Below are 15,778 nucleotides of genomic sequence, written 5' to 3' on the forward strand. Positions count from 1 at the left end.
GATGATTCTTTCCCATTTAAAAGACTTGGTAGAAAGCCAAGAACCAGTGTAGGAAGCAGGAAAGCAACGGGACCCACCTGAAGGACTTTGAGGAACAGTACACATCAAAATTAAAGGGAAACATCTATGCCTTTTGAATATCTTTTTTTGATAAGTAATTTACACATTAAGCATCTTTTTACATGTGCATCGTGATGAATCTCACCAAATGTACTTACCCTTCTGTACTTACCCACCCTTTGCAGTCACTTCCCTCTTTTCCATCTTCCAAATCTCCCATCTATGCTCAGTGACTATTGGTTTTGACTTTCCCAGAATTATATGAACGAGGTCCTAATGCATGTCCCTTGCTGGGTCAGCTTCTTTCCATGCGTTCTTAAACTGGTATTACCACATCTGCCTGCAGCTGTTCCTTCCTTCTCATTGCTGAACAGAACTTCATTTTATGGATGCATACTTGTTTATTTCATCTTTGGTGAACACCAGTTAAATTTCTAGGTTTTAGCTATTAATGCAATTTCTATAAGAATTGTGTATGCCTTTTCATGGACATAAGATTCCATTTCTCTTGGAAAGTAAATGACTGGATTGCAGGATAGACTACAATTTTAAAAGGAATTTATACATCATTTTCTGAAACCATGGTACCATGGTTTTTTCTGTCTTAAAAAACCCTCCTACTGTTATACATTAAGAAGTGTTTGATTATTTGAGACAAGGCTTCTCTGTATACGAAGAGAAAGCCTTGGCTGTTATGAAACTCTTTGTAGACTAGGCTGGCCTCAAACTCAGAGATCTGCCTGCCTCTGCCTCCTCAGTGCTGGGATTAAAGGTGTGTGCCACTACTGCTGTGCACACTATAAAGTTTGTGTATGGTAATTAAAAACTCAATGTCAATTGGTGTTTTTCTTCTTGTGGAAACTTGGGAAACAATCATGGACTGGCAATGGAAAGTGGATATGGCAGTTCATCTACCCACCCTATGCTGGACTCAAGTCTGGGTATTTTAAGGTGACACTGGAATCCCTGTTATTGTATCAGCAAATTGCAAACTCCATGCTGGTCTTATTCCTCCCCCACCCCCAGTAGTTCTAGCTACATGTCACCTAGTCCCATGGAACAGTTCCTCTTATTTTAATTTGCCTTGCTCACATATGTGGGAAGTGCTGGAAGCCTGTTTCTGGTGACAACCTTGATACAGGGCCATCAGTTTTCCATTATAGCCCTGGGTTTCACCATTAAAACAAGAGACAGCTCCTCCATGTCAGCGAAGCCCTCATCATCCAGCTCTGGAGATGGTTCACTCTTACATCAGTTACATTATAAGAAACAGCAGGACTTCCAGCTTTTATTCCAAAGTAGGACCTAAGGACCTTTTCTGGGCTGTAGCCACTGGGTGAGGGTGGTTGGGTATAGGTCACTGGCTTACCCAAGTTTATCAGCTATTAAGTTGAAAACTAGTGGTAGGTGACTATGAATAACCTGAACACCTAAGTTAAGGAGAGCTTGGCTCAAATCCCAATGGGTAAATGAGTAAAGTCCTTATTCTCAGATTGCATGTTCCTTAGTCTCTAACAGATAACCTCAGAGTTGTGAGAATGGAGACAATGCATGGAGATAAGTACTAACACACTTGGTACACTGTCCAATGATGCCCTTACTCTTTTCTCCATTTCTGCCTCAACTATCTCAAATATGTAGCTGAAATATGCAATGTCTGCCAATTCTAGATCTAATATGCTGCATGCCTTACAAGTAAAAGGCTTTTATCCAGTTGAAAATCAGGCTTTGTAATAGCTTGAATAGCTGTGGTGAAAATAAGGAAAAGATGTCAATGAACGCTGCAGTAGGCATTAAGAGCAAGCATTCAAATAAACAATAGCTCCAGGTCCTGAAGTTGGCGGGATACAGGGGTCAGCAAGGGGCTGGCTTTATGGCTCAGGAAATTGCGTTGAAAGGAAGTGATTTAGGTCAGCCCTGGGAGCTTAAACAAAGCTTTGAATATACAGCTACAGGGTTTGCATATTCCTGCTGGATTCCTGTTGTATTGGCCCCTCCCACATTCAAGTAACATAAAGCTTTCCCAAACCTAGACAGGCTGTGGATTGTTTCTGGGAGATTTGCAATTTGCATGCAGCTACAAGTCCAGCTCAACTATACAGCAGAGTATACCAGAGGTGGGTGGCAGCAGCACAGCTCTAAGGAGCCTCTCCAAGCCTGTGTAAGACCTACTAGTTGGACTACAGCACAGTGTCAGGTGAATCAAGAACACACAGGAAAGCCAAGAGGGAAGAGAAGATCTGCAAGGCAAAACATGGAAAGCTCTTACAATCAGATCAGAATAAAATCGAACCACAAGGAATCTGTGCACACAGGGCCGCATGGATTTGCTACAAGATCAGCTGAGGAACAGGTGGTGAATAGTTCATGGCACTAGAGGAAAACAGAGTTTTCCCCTGATGTTGCTTACTCAGTCAACCCTCAACTTCCATTGTCTCCCTCGCAGTGTAGAATCAAGGACAATTTGTTTCTGTTCAAAGCCAGGAGCATCAGTGATGAGAATACTGCTTAGTATGTTACCACTAACTTTAGAAGGGATCAGCTCTATCTGGGAAAAACTGAATCTGATGGGTTAGGAGACTTCAATGAGAAGAGCTCATAAAAGCTTGCGGTGTTTTTGAAGAAGCATAGTTCATAGTCCCTTGAGCTACAAGAGCCTTGGATAAGAATGATGCTCTCATTTTCTAGATCATAATTAGAGGACCATATCCACAGGAAAAGGTTTGGGTCTCAAAACATTAAATCCAAATCCTTCCAGAGTTACCTCTGCCCAGAGACATGGCAAACAAATCCAAGGACATGACTGGCACAGAAGTATGGAGTCTACACAGGAAACAATTTGAGTGACTTAAAGAAAAGTGCATATCCAAGTTTCATGTGAAGAGGGGAGATGAGAGTATGCAAAAAACCTGGCTGTGCTATCAAAAGAGGGAAGCTTTATCTAGAGATAGGTAGAAACTGAGGGATGGGAGGGCTGTGGGTGAACAGTAAAGGGGCAGAAGAGTAAGCATACAGTGGGATGAAATGCCCAGGATACTCCAGAGTCTTGTAGGAGCCAGTGGAAATCACATGAATACACAGGAACATAAAACAGGGTTAGAATTCAGAAAGCCCCATAATCAAGCTGTGACATTCGTAATACTGATTATCAACAGGGAGACATTAAAGACTTTTGCAGTATAATGAGAAAGAAAAAAAGTCTAATTTGATAGTTCTCAAATAGAAGAATAAGATATTTAAACTTCTTTGTTCCCCCATTACACTACTGTCTAAAGCTTTTAGATAATCCAAGGCTGACTACATATAACGTGTGTGTGCAGACTACAAATAACATGTATGTGTGTTATACTAGAGTATTAAGCTATTGTATTACATTTATTATAATTCATTGAGAATAGATTTCCCTTTGGATGACCATATATTCACTAAAACTGGAAGGTTCCTTTGCTAAGCACTAGAGAAAGGTATATAAACAGCTGTTTGGTAAGTTGATGAATGTGAGTATATCAGATGGGAGAAGACATGAAATCTGTAACCATTGCATAAAGTTCCAGAAACACTTTATTTAAAAATGGAGTTGTAAATGCATAACAAAATAACATAATAAATGTAACAAAAATAAATAAGGAGAATGTATTCATACAAAATAAAAATAACATAGTAAAAGGCCAAATGCTTATAATTGAACAGAACTGTGTAAACAAACAATAATGCAGATATTTTAACACTTGCTTCGACTCCTTATCTTGTACTCCCATGTGGACAGACTCAGTACCAAGCATTACCTGACGGAGGGGACAATGGTGATTATCTTGTGTAACTGTTTCTTGAAATGGACTGACCCTGTTTCAATGTTTTGTTTGCTCTTTCAAAGAATCTCACTTCCCTTTTACATCCTTTGAAACTCTTGTGAAGCTTTACTTCATGAGAACTGTGAATTTAGCTTAAGAAGGAGACGATTCCTTTTCTTTTTTTTTAATTTAAAGAAAAATATGAGATCCATTATACATCAGACTTATGATTTTACATCTTTACAAAACGATTTTCCATTTTTATTAACTGATCCAAAAATCACAGGATTTCTTAGATCCTGTTAAGTATACAGGTACCTTTTCCTTAAAACAAATGTAGCACAGGTCATTGCTAAAATATCAAAGACCATATCATAAAAGTTACAATTTATTCTTTATAGACTGACAGGCCATTGGAGCAAATCCAGGCCTATTAATAATATTCAAAAGAATCAAGATTCACCCAAATTATAGTGTTCTGGAAACACAAAAATAATTCCTTTATTTAAAAACTTATTGAAATGTGAGCTTACTGGAAAGAAAACAAAACAGTAACAAAAACAAAGCTTAAAGAAGGTACTTTTCACAGGCTTTCTTTTTAGTAGCTATAAGCCCAAAGCCTTAGTCACCGTCTCTGTCTTGCAGGGTCCTTACAAGTGTGTAAGACTGACACAGGGTCACTATGAACCTACAGGGAAACACAGAAGCAATTCAATGACTGGGAGTGGAACTATCAACTACTCTCACAACTACTGGCTCTCCACATCTCCTATTGAAGAAAAATTAATCTCATGATCATTTCAGGGGGATTCCCCCTCCCCCAACTGCCACATAAAAACCTGGTAACACAGGACAAATAACATGTTCTTAATTTTAAAAAATATACTCCACCTACACTATCTGTCAAGTTTAACCTTTCTAGTTGTCATTTAATCTAAAAGGAGAGACGGAATCTTCTTTCCTAAAGAAACAAAATAAAATAAAAAAGAATGAAAAAGAAAGAAAGAATGAAAGAAAGGTAGGAAAAAAGTGCCAAATGAGTTTTTTTGAAAAGTGGAGTAAAACACTGTGGGGTTAAAACAAATACAGTATTGTCAACTTCCTATGTACAAAAGTCAGTCCTTAACGATATATAGATATGTCCATCTATCACTCCCAGGAAATCTTAGTGCAAACATAACAGTTAATTTCCGTAAACCCCAAGACAAGTTACTTAGCAACAGTTATAAATGACACTACGTTGGAAAGTCCTAGGATGCAGGACAACTGCTGTGGAGGGTCGTTTCACTCTACAGAGCAGACTGCCACTGGGCCAGGGACAGTGAGTGGTAACAGAGACCCTCTGAGTAAGAAGCAGGTGAACGGTTTTAACAGTCTGTACAGCTGACGAGGAAGTGCACCTCAGGGAGGAGCTTGGCACAGAAGACACAGGGGCTCAGAAATATTAGATATTTTAGTTTGTTTGTAGGACATAGCATGGTTTAAAACAAAAAGAACTATGGAGGGAAAGAATGCAACGATACAGTTCAATCTTAAAATCACGAAGCCGCAAAAGGCACAGCCAACACAAGCTGTCTTTTGCTAAGTGTGCTTCAAGTGGTTGTCTGAGTGGTTTGAAAAGACTGGTATGACACATTAGAGGCAAAAATAAATAAATCAATCAAGAAGACAAATATAACAAGGTTGTTGCTGACCAAGCTCTCTTGTTTTGTACGTCAACATCATGCTGCTTCCAATATCCCTAGTCACTCCACAGGTAACAACGTCTCTAATAACAAGGGAACGTCACTCATGTACTGCACCATCTTCCTCTTCCCCGTCAGGATTGAATCTATTGAAATGGATACTGAAATCGGCCTCAGTTTCAGCATTTTCAAACTCAGTGGAGGCTGATGCTGCTGCAGCAGCTGCAGAGTGCAGAGCCCTAGTTTCTGGTGGGCAAAGTGCTGGTGTCTGACTAGGGCTGCTGTGGTTATTAACAGGACTGGACTTCTGTTTTGGTGGAGATGGCAGGATGGCATTGGGAAATCCCATGTTGTTAAGAGCTTCCAAAGTTCCATCTGGGTCAATCATGGCATTGATCACTGAAGGAAATTTAAAAAAAAAAAAAAAAAATCTGTTTTCAGTAAGATGTGGACAGGAGCACTGCCCATCTAAGACAGACTTTAGCTAGCCCTCTACTGCTATACTTTGCTTAATATATATTTAATTTATACTATACTTAATAACCAGTGGTTAGTCTACATTGTAGATTTACACAGATATGAGTGCTTCTCCTAGATTCCTGCAGATCCCATAGACATTTTAGGAGACTGAACAGATCAGTACTTAGAAGGGTAAAAGCCAAGAGAGCTCTGAAACTTGCTTTTACAATCATAGAGGGGTGCTAAAAATACTGGTTATATTCTTAACACCCAGATTTTATCAAATATAAATACCAACATGTGTTCAGAATCCTTCCCCCTTTTTTGCCCGGTGTGGTGGCACCAGGAGTGGAGGGAGGAGGATCAAGAGCTCCAGGATTCCCCAGCTATATAGAGTGAGTTTGAGACCAATCTGAATATGACACTATATACCAAAAGTGAAACAGCAGAAAGATTTCTTTTAAAAACCTAATTTATAATGTTTTGGTTTTGATATTGGTAGCTATCTATATATTCACTTTTATGGGGCTAAGAGAGAAGCTGGAGCCTCACACATGCTGGTCAGGCACTCTAGGACTGAGGTACATTTCTAGTCCTTTATATAGTTGTAAAACTTCATGAATTAATTGTTTATACTTAACTCTCCCCTTTTTTTATATGCACTGATTATTACAGTTAGCCAAATACTGTTTCAATAATTAAGACTATAATAAGAAATATATTTTCAGAAATAGAAAACACTGAGCTGGTCCCAAACTCAATCCTCCTGCCTCTTTCTCCTGAATGCCAGAACACCCTACACTGCCATATCCAGAAGAGTTATTACTTAATTTAGTAGTGAATTTACCTTGCAACTGCTTCTCAACCCTTTTCAGCTCCTGTAAAATAGAAGAAATCTCCTGCAGGGAAAGCAATACCCCAAATTAGTTCACAGAAACATTCTCAGGTTATGCATGATGCATTCCACTTTCTCTATGGTGTTCCGAGTAGTTACATCAAAGGACACCCAACAAGCAAGACCCAACTTAGAATCTTTAATAATGAAATTGAGTAATGTTTCAACAACAATGATAATAAAATTTCAAGGATGGTTTTAAAATATCTGTTCTGACCAACTTTGCAACATTTTAACAATATGCCTGTGAGGGTTTTTTTTGGAAAAATAAAGTTGAAACATCAATATAGGAGAACAATTTGATAAAACTATGCTTTTAACAAGACAATACTATATTAAATGGAAATTATTCATTAATTTAATGTTTAGGTTCTAAATTTAAAGCTGCTTCCTTATAAGGTATCACTTTTTTATAAGGTATAATTATTATGTGAGCAAGATATACCACAGGGAGAAACACAAGATCCTTCTTAATATTCTTTGTAGCCTTGAAACAACTGATATTTTAAACACATTTGGATGAAATTTACTCAATCTATACATTTATACAGTCTTTTAGAATATAAATTTGCAAATATTCAAAACTATGTCTTTCCCTACAAATGAGGCCATTCCACTGAAATGTTTCAATCTTGAAAAAAACGATCATACCATGCTTGAGGTTTTCACAATAGGGATTTCGCTTTCGGCTCTTAACTTGCTCTCTATGTCATCCCAGTTCCGATCTTTGTCTTTAAATAATATTCTACAGGCCAAAAAACACAAGCATTTTAAACTTTAATGGTTTTCTTGATAATACCAAAAACAAGATGTCATTTCAAAACTACATAAAGAGAAGTAAAAGAATTATTGAATAAACTTAGGCTTAATAATTGGCAAATACTACTAACTCAAGCATGTGAAAAACTATTAAAGATGTAACTAACCGGGTAATAATACATGCCTAAAGTTTTTTTACTGTTTATCTTATTTTTAACTGAAAATTGAATATAATACAAGTGCTGTTATTATGTGTGACTAATGATACAACAACTGCTTAAGAAAGCCTAACTTCACTGTGATAGAACATGCAAAGTATAAGTAAAGTGAAATTAGGAGGAAAATACACTTAATTATGTATGCAACTGTTAGTTAAAAATCTCTTTAAGCAGGCACTGTAAACATTGTTGATGGATCAAAATATGAGTTTTATATTAAAGATGAAATACTGGAGACTGTTTACTGTATTTCTATCAAAATATCCTAATTCATGTTAGTGTGTTTGCACATAAGAGTTAAGACAGTATAAAATAACTGTTCCATATGAGAACTAAAACTCAAACTTCTCAATTTTGAAAGTACTATATATTTTTTGTCATCCATTTGCAGAATTCTCTTCTCTCCAATCAGTTAAAATCTCTGAGTCACTAGTCAGTTTTAGAAAGATTTAAACACCTTTTTGTTTAAATTCTCTACTGAGTCTGTCTGAAAATCTAGTTTAACTAAATCCTATACATTAACATTTTTTAATTTTAATTTTTTGTAATTTATTCACATTACATCCGGATTGTAACCCCCCTCCCTCGTCTCCTCCCATTCCCACCCTGCCTTTTTCTTACTCCCAATTTTTTTCTTACTCCCAATTCCCCTCAGCCCAGTCCTCTGAGAGGGGGAACCCTCCTCTCCTACCATCTGATTCTAGCCTATCAGGTCTCATTAGGAGTGCCAGCATCTTCTTAATGGTATTTTTTCAAAAGTTATTTAAATGTACAAATAGTCTTCAAATTCAGACTATCTATAATTTTTCATATTGGGGCTAAGAAGCTTCAGAAGATTCTTCTGAGCTAAGAAATCTCCCCAATAGAAAAGACTGAATCCCAATGCTGGGCACCTACGAGCTTCATCTAATGACCACACTATGAAGGAATAAGAAGTGTATTGTGCTTTCTAAAAATAATCTCTTTTAGCACCAAGACTCATGGAAAGAAAATAATGAGGACTCCATAAGCTAAGTGAAAACTACAATGGGTCTGTACAGTCAAGGAAGTTAAGTATTTAGAAACGAGGTGTTAAAAATTCAGTGAATTTTGCCAGAAGATAATAAGTTAGTATAATGCACATGATTTCTAAAACTGCTGAAATTTCACTGCTGGTGAAAAGAACATAGAAGAGCTACCCAAGGCTCCTGACTCACTGGGAACAAAGTCCTGTTGGAAAAATAAGACTTATTTCAGAGATGTAAGATGTCAAACCAATCACTTTGGCTTTAGGAAATTAACTCCACTCACATATGTGGATGCTAAGGAAGTAGAAAACCATATCAAACATTGTTTTAGACAAAGTTATAATAAAACTTTTTTTTTTTAATTTAAAAAGGTTATTTTACAATGGCTATCAGATTATAATTACAGATTTAAAAAAGTAGTTAGGCTGTTTAACTCCACCATGAAAACAATAGATTTCAAAACTTATTTCATTCCAAAGTAGTAAACCAAAAAATCTTTTCAATGAAGTTCTTGGCTTTGGGAGAAGGAAGTTGTATCTATATAATCTCCGTCCTTAACAGAAGTCGTCTGGGGTGCAAACAGCAGTTTACCACTTGAAGGCCAATTGTTACAAAGCTAGAGGGCTGGAGAGCACCAAGAATGCCAAACAGCAGGAGCATCCAAACAATTTAAATAAGCTTATGCCTAGATTTTCACTGGGCATGTGTTTCTAGGGTGCAGCCAAGGCCTGCAGTCACTCCCCGAACCACCATGGCAATTCCTATGCATCAGGCCAGTTTGTATGTTTGTATCTTTTACATTGGGTTATTAGAAATCACACATGCTTTTTAATACTTTTCCCACACATGTCCTCTTCTGAATATCTGAGGTGAAAGTGAACCTTCCTTCCATTGCCTTTTACTCTTAACTAGACAGACAATTATATTTGTGCCCCACGCTCGGCCTTCAATGATAAATTTCATAATATAAAGACATTTTATCATCTTTATTATTTTTGTAAAGTTTGTCATAAGCTTTACATATACCAAAACTCAAAGCTCACAAGAAGGTAATTAAACAGCATTTGAAATTTATGTTAAGGTCTTTCTAGAGATCTTTAAAGTTTTCCCCAACTGTCAAATTTCAACAATAGTAATATCAATTAGTGGAGTCTCTGAACTTAAGTTTAACTGTCAAACCCACAGCGTTTTCCTGTGAGGCAGTCTGGAGATGAGTTCAATGAACACTGCGCTGGGTAAGAGTGAACTCAACAGCAAGGGACAGCCAGGCAGTCTATGACACCACCTACCTGGATAAGGATTAGCTATTAGGGACTGGGATCTGTATTTCAGTAAGGTAGGGATAAAATTACATGATATACTCAAGCTTTCTTATCAGTAAAGCCACCTATGACCATGCAATGTGACTCCTGTGAGTACTCATTTATTACCTATCAAGGGTTTTTTTAGAATAAGTTATAAACTCAGCAATAAATATCTGCCTTCTGTACTTAACTGTAACAGGGTCGAAAAGAATGCTACAAATAACATACAGCCACAAGTTATTCAATCAATGAATAAATTTGGAGATTTTAAGAGCCCCACACCCACTCCTTGGTGGTAGTCTGGCAGTGAAATGTAGGGCCTTGCACATCCCTTTTAAACTCCTATATAAGACCATCCTTTTACTTAATAGTCTGTTGGTTAATACTTCCATGTTCAATTTTAGAGTATAATTTTAGTGGAATTAAAATAAAAACAGCAGCAGTTTTCCTGTCAAACTGAATGTTTGACTCAAGACAGGCGTAACATCTGTGGTTATTCATTAGCAAGGCATGTGACGAAGGTCTAGATATTTGTTAATTTATGTGTAATAGTGAATTAGGTACATCAATTTGCCTGTAAATTTCAAGATTTCCTTGATAGCTGTATTCCATTGTGTAAATCTATCACAGTTTCTTTATCTATTCTTTGGTTGAGGGACATCTAGGCTGTGTCCAGATTCTGGCTATTATGAATAAAGCTGCTATGAACATAGATGAGCAAATGTCCTTGTTGTGTGGTGAAGCATTTTTCGGGCATATTCCCAGGAGTGGTATGGCTGGGTCCTGAGGTAGCTGAAGACCAGGTAGCTTAGTTTTACAATGAACCCTAGTTGTTTAGGGGTTACGATGTTTTTAGGTAAAAAGAAAAAAAAATGTTTAGGTCTAGATAGATGTTTTAAGTTGATAATGACAATATGTGATAGAGATTGAATTACATTCAGAATTTTAGATGCACGAAGATAGGAAAGATGTTTTCTTCAAGGCTGTCAAATACAAACAGCCAAAACAGTAAGAATGTAACATTTATATAGTTCCTGATTGTGTCATGGTTCTTCTTGCTATAGGTAGTCTAGCATATATGTGTAATAATATAAGTGTATATGTAAAAAATAAAAAAATGTTTAATTAATAAAAAAGAAGTCTGAAAAAAAAAAAAAGAAAAAGAAAAACAGAATTAGTTCGGCTTACTTTTTTCCTACTAATTTTATTTTATTTTATTTTTTTTTTTTTTGTAGATTTTTTTTTTTTTATTAATTTATTCTTGTTACATCTCAATGTTTATCCCATCCCTTGTATCCTCCCATTCCTCCCCCCCCCCATTTTCCCATTATTCCCCTCCCCTATGACTGTTCCTGAGGGGGATTAAAAAATATGGAACGCTTCACGAATTTGCGTGTCATCCTTGCGCAAGGGCCATGCTAATCTTCTCTGTATCGTTCCAATTTTAGTATATGTGCTGCCGAAGCGAGCACACCTACTAATTTTAAATGAGCTCTACGCCAGGGAACCAGTATACCTGCTTGTGGGCACAGACTGGGTAGAGAGTGTAGCACAGTGGGTAGAGGGACTGGTGAGTAGCTCTCTTGCTTGCGAAAGAAATGAGATCAGTAAACACAGGTCTGATATGATCACAGGGAAAATAAACCTCATGTAAAACAGTCTCAGAACACTAATCACATCAATTCCAAGTATGAGTGAAATATATACAATGGATTAATAGGTAACTTCATAAAATGCAGTATTTATAAGTAAAATTATCCTAAAGTCAACTGTAAATCTTTTAAAATTTAATTCATTTCCAACTTAATTCACGGGAATTAGTATGATTTTGTAGTTTTCATCTCCTTTATCTAATTAGCAATTCCAATAATAAAAAAGGGGATATACTGAGTTTTGGTGAGAACAGCAATTGTGAATAGTAAAGCACATATTCAAGTGAAGTAAATGAAACTAAGACACATGTTGTGAAAGAGCTTAAGCCCAGGCTGACTCATTCAGGTAAACAAACTGCCATGCATGCCATTTTCTGATGAAGTCTAATATATCTACTCTCCATAACTACTTGTTAATAAATGTGCATTATTATTCCATGAAAGATTAAGTTTATTTAAATTTCAGGGATGTATGAGAACAGAGAAATTATCTTGAAAAAAAACTAACGCATAGTACATAAGGGTAGTCATTAAAATTAAAAAAAAAAAAATCCTGTTTACAGGTACTCAATAAACAGAGCACAATAAACAGGTAGTCAACAAACAGGGCCTGTAATCCCAGCACTCAGGGAGGCAGAGGCAGGCAGATCTCTGTGAGTTTGAGGCTAACCTGGTCTACAAAGAGAGTCTAGGAAGCCAATGCCACACAGAGACAGCCTTTCTGGAAACAAACAAACAAAAACCCAAAAAAGCCAAATGTTCAATTTCTTAAGGCAGCATACTTCATATTCCATTCAAATATTAAGGATCTATCAATATGTTTAACCAATACTTTTGAAAAAGTAAAGGTACTAAGTTTAAAAAAAAAAAAAAATGCCCAAAATGAAGAAGAGCAAGTGATCATGATTACATCTGTTGAGACTTGAAAACTAAACTTAAAGGGAAAAAATCATATACACATGACAAATACTATATGTGTAAGTGTATCTTAAATATTTGTAGTTTTGAACCATGCTCATATACTGTTAACAACTACTAAAAATAGAGAGGAAAACAAACAGTGCAGATCACACTATGTTTTAAATAAGAATTTTTTAAAACTACATTTATTTGTTTATTTACTTATTTTCTTACGCTTAGTGTTGGGAATTAAATACAAGGCCTCACAAATAACAGGTAAGCAGCCTACTAGTCAACTATCATGGGCTCTGGGCTCTATCACCAGCCCCAATTACTACTTTTTTTGTATTATTAGTAAGAATGTGGGCCTAGGGCTGAACAGTTACATAGCATTTTACTCACTAAGGTTGCTGCTCACAGATTTCCTGAGTCTTAGGATCTCAGACCTGCCTACCCATGCAGAAGACACTGGGGTCCACTCTGAGTGAAGGAAATCAAGAATCTGTTAAGTTTAAAGTTTAAAATATTTACTAATATTTTGTGAAAAAGCAAATGGTTTCAGTCACTAATAACTGAAAGTGTTAATTCTCAGTTACAAATGAGCTCACAGCCAGGGACATTTGTTGAGCGAGACTAATCCTTATATTGCAAAGTAACTGGAAACAGCAGAGTAAGGCTCCACATCAGTGCCTTCACTAGCTCCTCATAGCTGTGCCAACAGGTCTGAGGGAAACAGAAAAGAGTGAGTAGAGAAACATAAAGTACCTAATTTTCCCAGCTGTTTTATCAATAGATTGTCTTATCTTCCTAGAGAACTGAAAGACTGATGACAGCAACAGATTATCTCCCATGACCTGCAACAGAGAAAAAGGCATGTTGGCATATATTTGCTGCATGAGCACTAAGAACACTAGCACAACTCACTACACTAATACCATCTATGTTAATTTTAATTTAAAATAAAGTGATGTAATTAGAAAAATTACATTGAGAAAGAAGAAACATCAACAAAGGGTTCCTGTGTTAAATAACTTGTCAAAGTTCCTTATTTTTTTGTTCATCCTATTTAAAAAACAACCCATTTTATCCTCTTCATAATCACTATCATGGCTCTGCCTTTCATATTTGAAGTTTGTATGATCATAAAAAGGGTAAGTAGAGGACTATATTACTTGCCTATTTATCAAATAATATGAATACAAAGATGAGAAAGAACACAACCAGGAGCTTTCAGAGACTACTGAGGGAGACGAATTTTAAAGAACTTACTGAAAGTAGTAAATTTTCATAATGGGGGTTGGTGTTGAGAACTAGGGTGGTACTGAGAACTTGAGAACAAAGGCTAACTAGGGATCACAGCGTCCGTACAATGCCACAGAGAGAGGTTGGACTGGGAGAGTAATGTGATCTCTGGCACACTTAGCTCTGCCGTTGGAGAGAAGACAGCACAGACAGTGTGAGGGTAAGGGGCATGCAGTTTGACTGCTGTGCTCACAATGGCGGCAAGCTAGGTTAGGCCCAGTCACAACAGACAAACAAAGCTTGTGTAGGAGAGAAGGACTTTGGATAACAAAATGCTTTTTAAAAGCAACGTAGTATAAAAATATGACACAGAGATGCTAGTAAACTCTGTGTAAGAGAACAGGCAAATCACTCTAGATTTTGTGATGCAGTGTGGTAAGAACAGTGAAGGGAGTTAAGGAGTGTGACTCGAAAGTGCTTATAATGACACAGATTTGGATTCACTGAGGAGAGAGAAGGTAGTAAGTAGATGTGGAAAGCCACAAGAAGACAAGAAGTGGGTAAGTAGGAATTATGGGATTGGCGGGCCCTGAGGAAACATGACATACAAATGGAAAAATATGGGGCTGGAGAGATGGCTCACAGGTTAGGAACACTGACTGCTGTTCCAGAGGTCCTGAGTTCAATTCCCAACAACCATATAGTGGCTCACAACTATCTATAAGGTGATCTGATGCCCTCTTTGGGCCTGCAGAACACTGTATGCATAATAAACAAACAAACAAACCAGGAAGGTTTAAAAAAATGGAAAATACATATTACAGAGAAGAAAGGGTATATCATTTTATGGAAAACAATAACATAAAGAGCAAGATTTCTCTCTTTTCTACTCCAAAAAATACAAGTCAGTGCCACAATGTGTTACATTTCTGGTATCAGCTTTGAGATGACTTCACTGAAAATATAAATTTCTTCCTCACAACTGTACTATCTTTAGAGGAATTCATCACCTCATACCTGAGGATACATAATGAACACGGGTAAAAATAAGAGAATGGGTCCTTCTGTTTATACCCACACCAAATTAACACTATTAGGGCAGCAGAAAGAGCATGTTGTAAGTTTCTGCAGGATTGGGATTGCAACTCTGTAGCTTTCTCACTTGGAAAATCTTCTGTTCAGAATATTAAAACACGTGGCAGTGCTCATAGTGGAGCACATCTACAAAACAAAATTTGTGAGTTGGGGGCAGGAGGATTTGTAGTTGAAGACTAACCATAGCTACATGGTACAAAGCTAGCCTGGACTACATAAGACCCTGTCTCCCACTTTTTTTTTTCTTGTGAGTCATGATTTCTCTGTGTAGTAGCTCTAGCTATTCTGGAATTTACTATATAGACCAGATTTGCCTTGAACTCAGAGATCCACCTGCCTCTGCCATGCTGGATTAAAGGTGTGTGCCACTACCCGGGGCAGTATAAAATGTTCATGCATAATAATACTCAGGACCTTCAATCAAAGGATCGCCTGGAACTGGACTTTACATTGTTGTGAGTCATTATGTGGGTACCAGAAGCCAGACCCGAGTCCTGCGCAGCAAGAGCTCTTAACTGCTGGGTCATCTTTCTGGTTCCATATTATTTTTTTAAGGATTAATTTAATAGTATTAAAAAAAAATACATGCTGGCTTTTAGGTTAACTTAGAATCAATCTTGACTTGTACGTGTGTGTGTGTGTGTGTGTGTGTGTGTGTGTGTGTGTGTGTGTGTGTGTACACATACATACATATATATTGCTTGTTTTGTT

General features: G+C 37.0%; 1 protein-coding gene and 1 non-coding gene across 13 annotated transcripts in view; both read right to left on the bottom strand.

Annotated features, from left to right (window-relative positions):
• Positions 1-5,203: 5,203 nt before the first annotated feature.
• The window catches only part of Cep170 (centrosomal protein 170), a 93,513-nt gene continuing 82,938 nt past the window's right edge, over positions 5,204-15,778 (bottom strand). For all 12 annotated transcript variants that reach the window (XM_051147951.1, XM_051147950.1, XM_051147958.1 and 9 more), the window contains 4 exons: positions 13,496-13,584; positions 7,542-7,635; positions 6,843-6,894; positions 5,204-5,935 (listed from right to left, as the gene is read on the bottom strand). In XM_051147951.1, the coding sequence (XP_051003908.1) occupies positions 5,637-5,935; positions 6,843-6,894; positions 7,542-7,635; positions 13,496-13,584 (534 nt within the window). In that variant the 3' untranslated portion in view covers positions 5,204-5,636. The remainder of the gene's footprint in view (positions 5,936-6,842; positions 6,895-7,541; positions 7,636-13,495; positions 13,585-15,778) is intronic.
• Positions 11,544-11,650, bottom strand: LOC127191250 (U6 spliceosomal RNA). Its single transcript, XR_007830866.1, has one exon. It is a non-coding gene; the product is annotated as a U6 spliceosomal RNA (small nuclear RNA).

This window comes from Acomys russatus, chromosome 6 (genome assembly GCF_903995435.1).
Source record: "Acomys russatus chromosome 6, mAcoRus1.1, whole genome shotgun sequence".
NCBI classification, from domain to species: domain Eukaryota; kingdom Metazoa; phylum Chordata; class Mammalia; order Rodentia; family Muridae; genus Acomys; species Acomys russatus.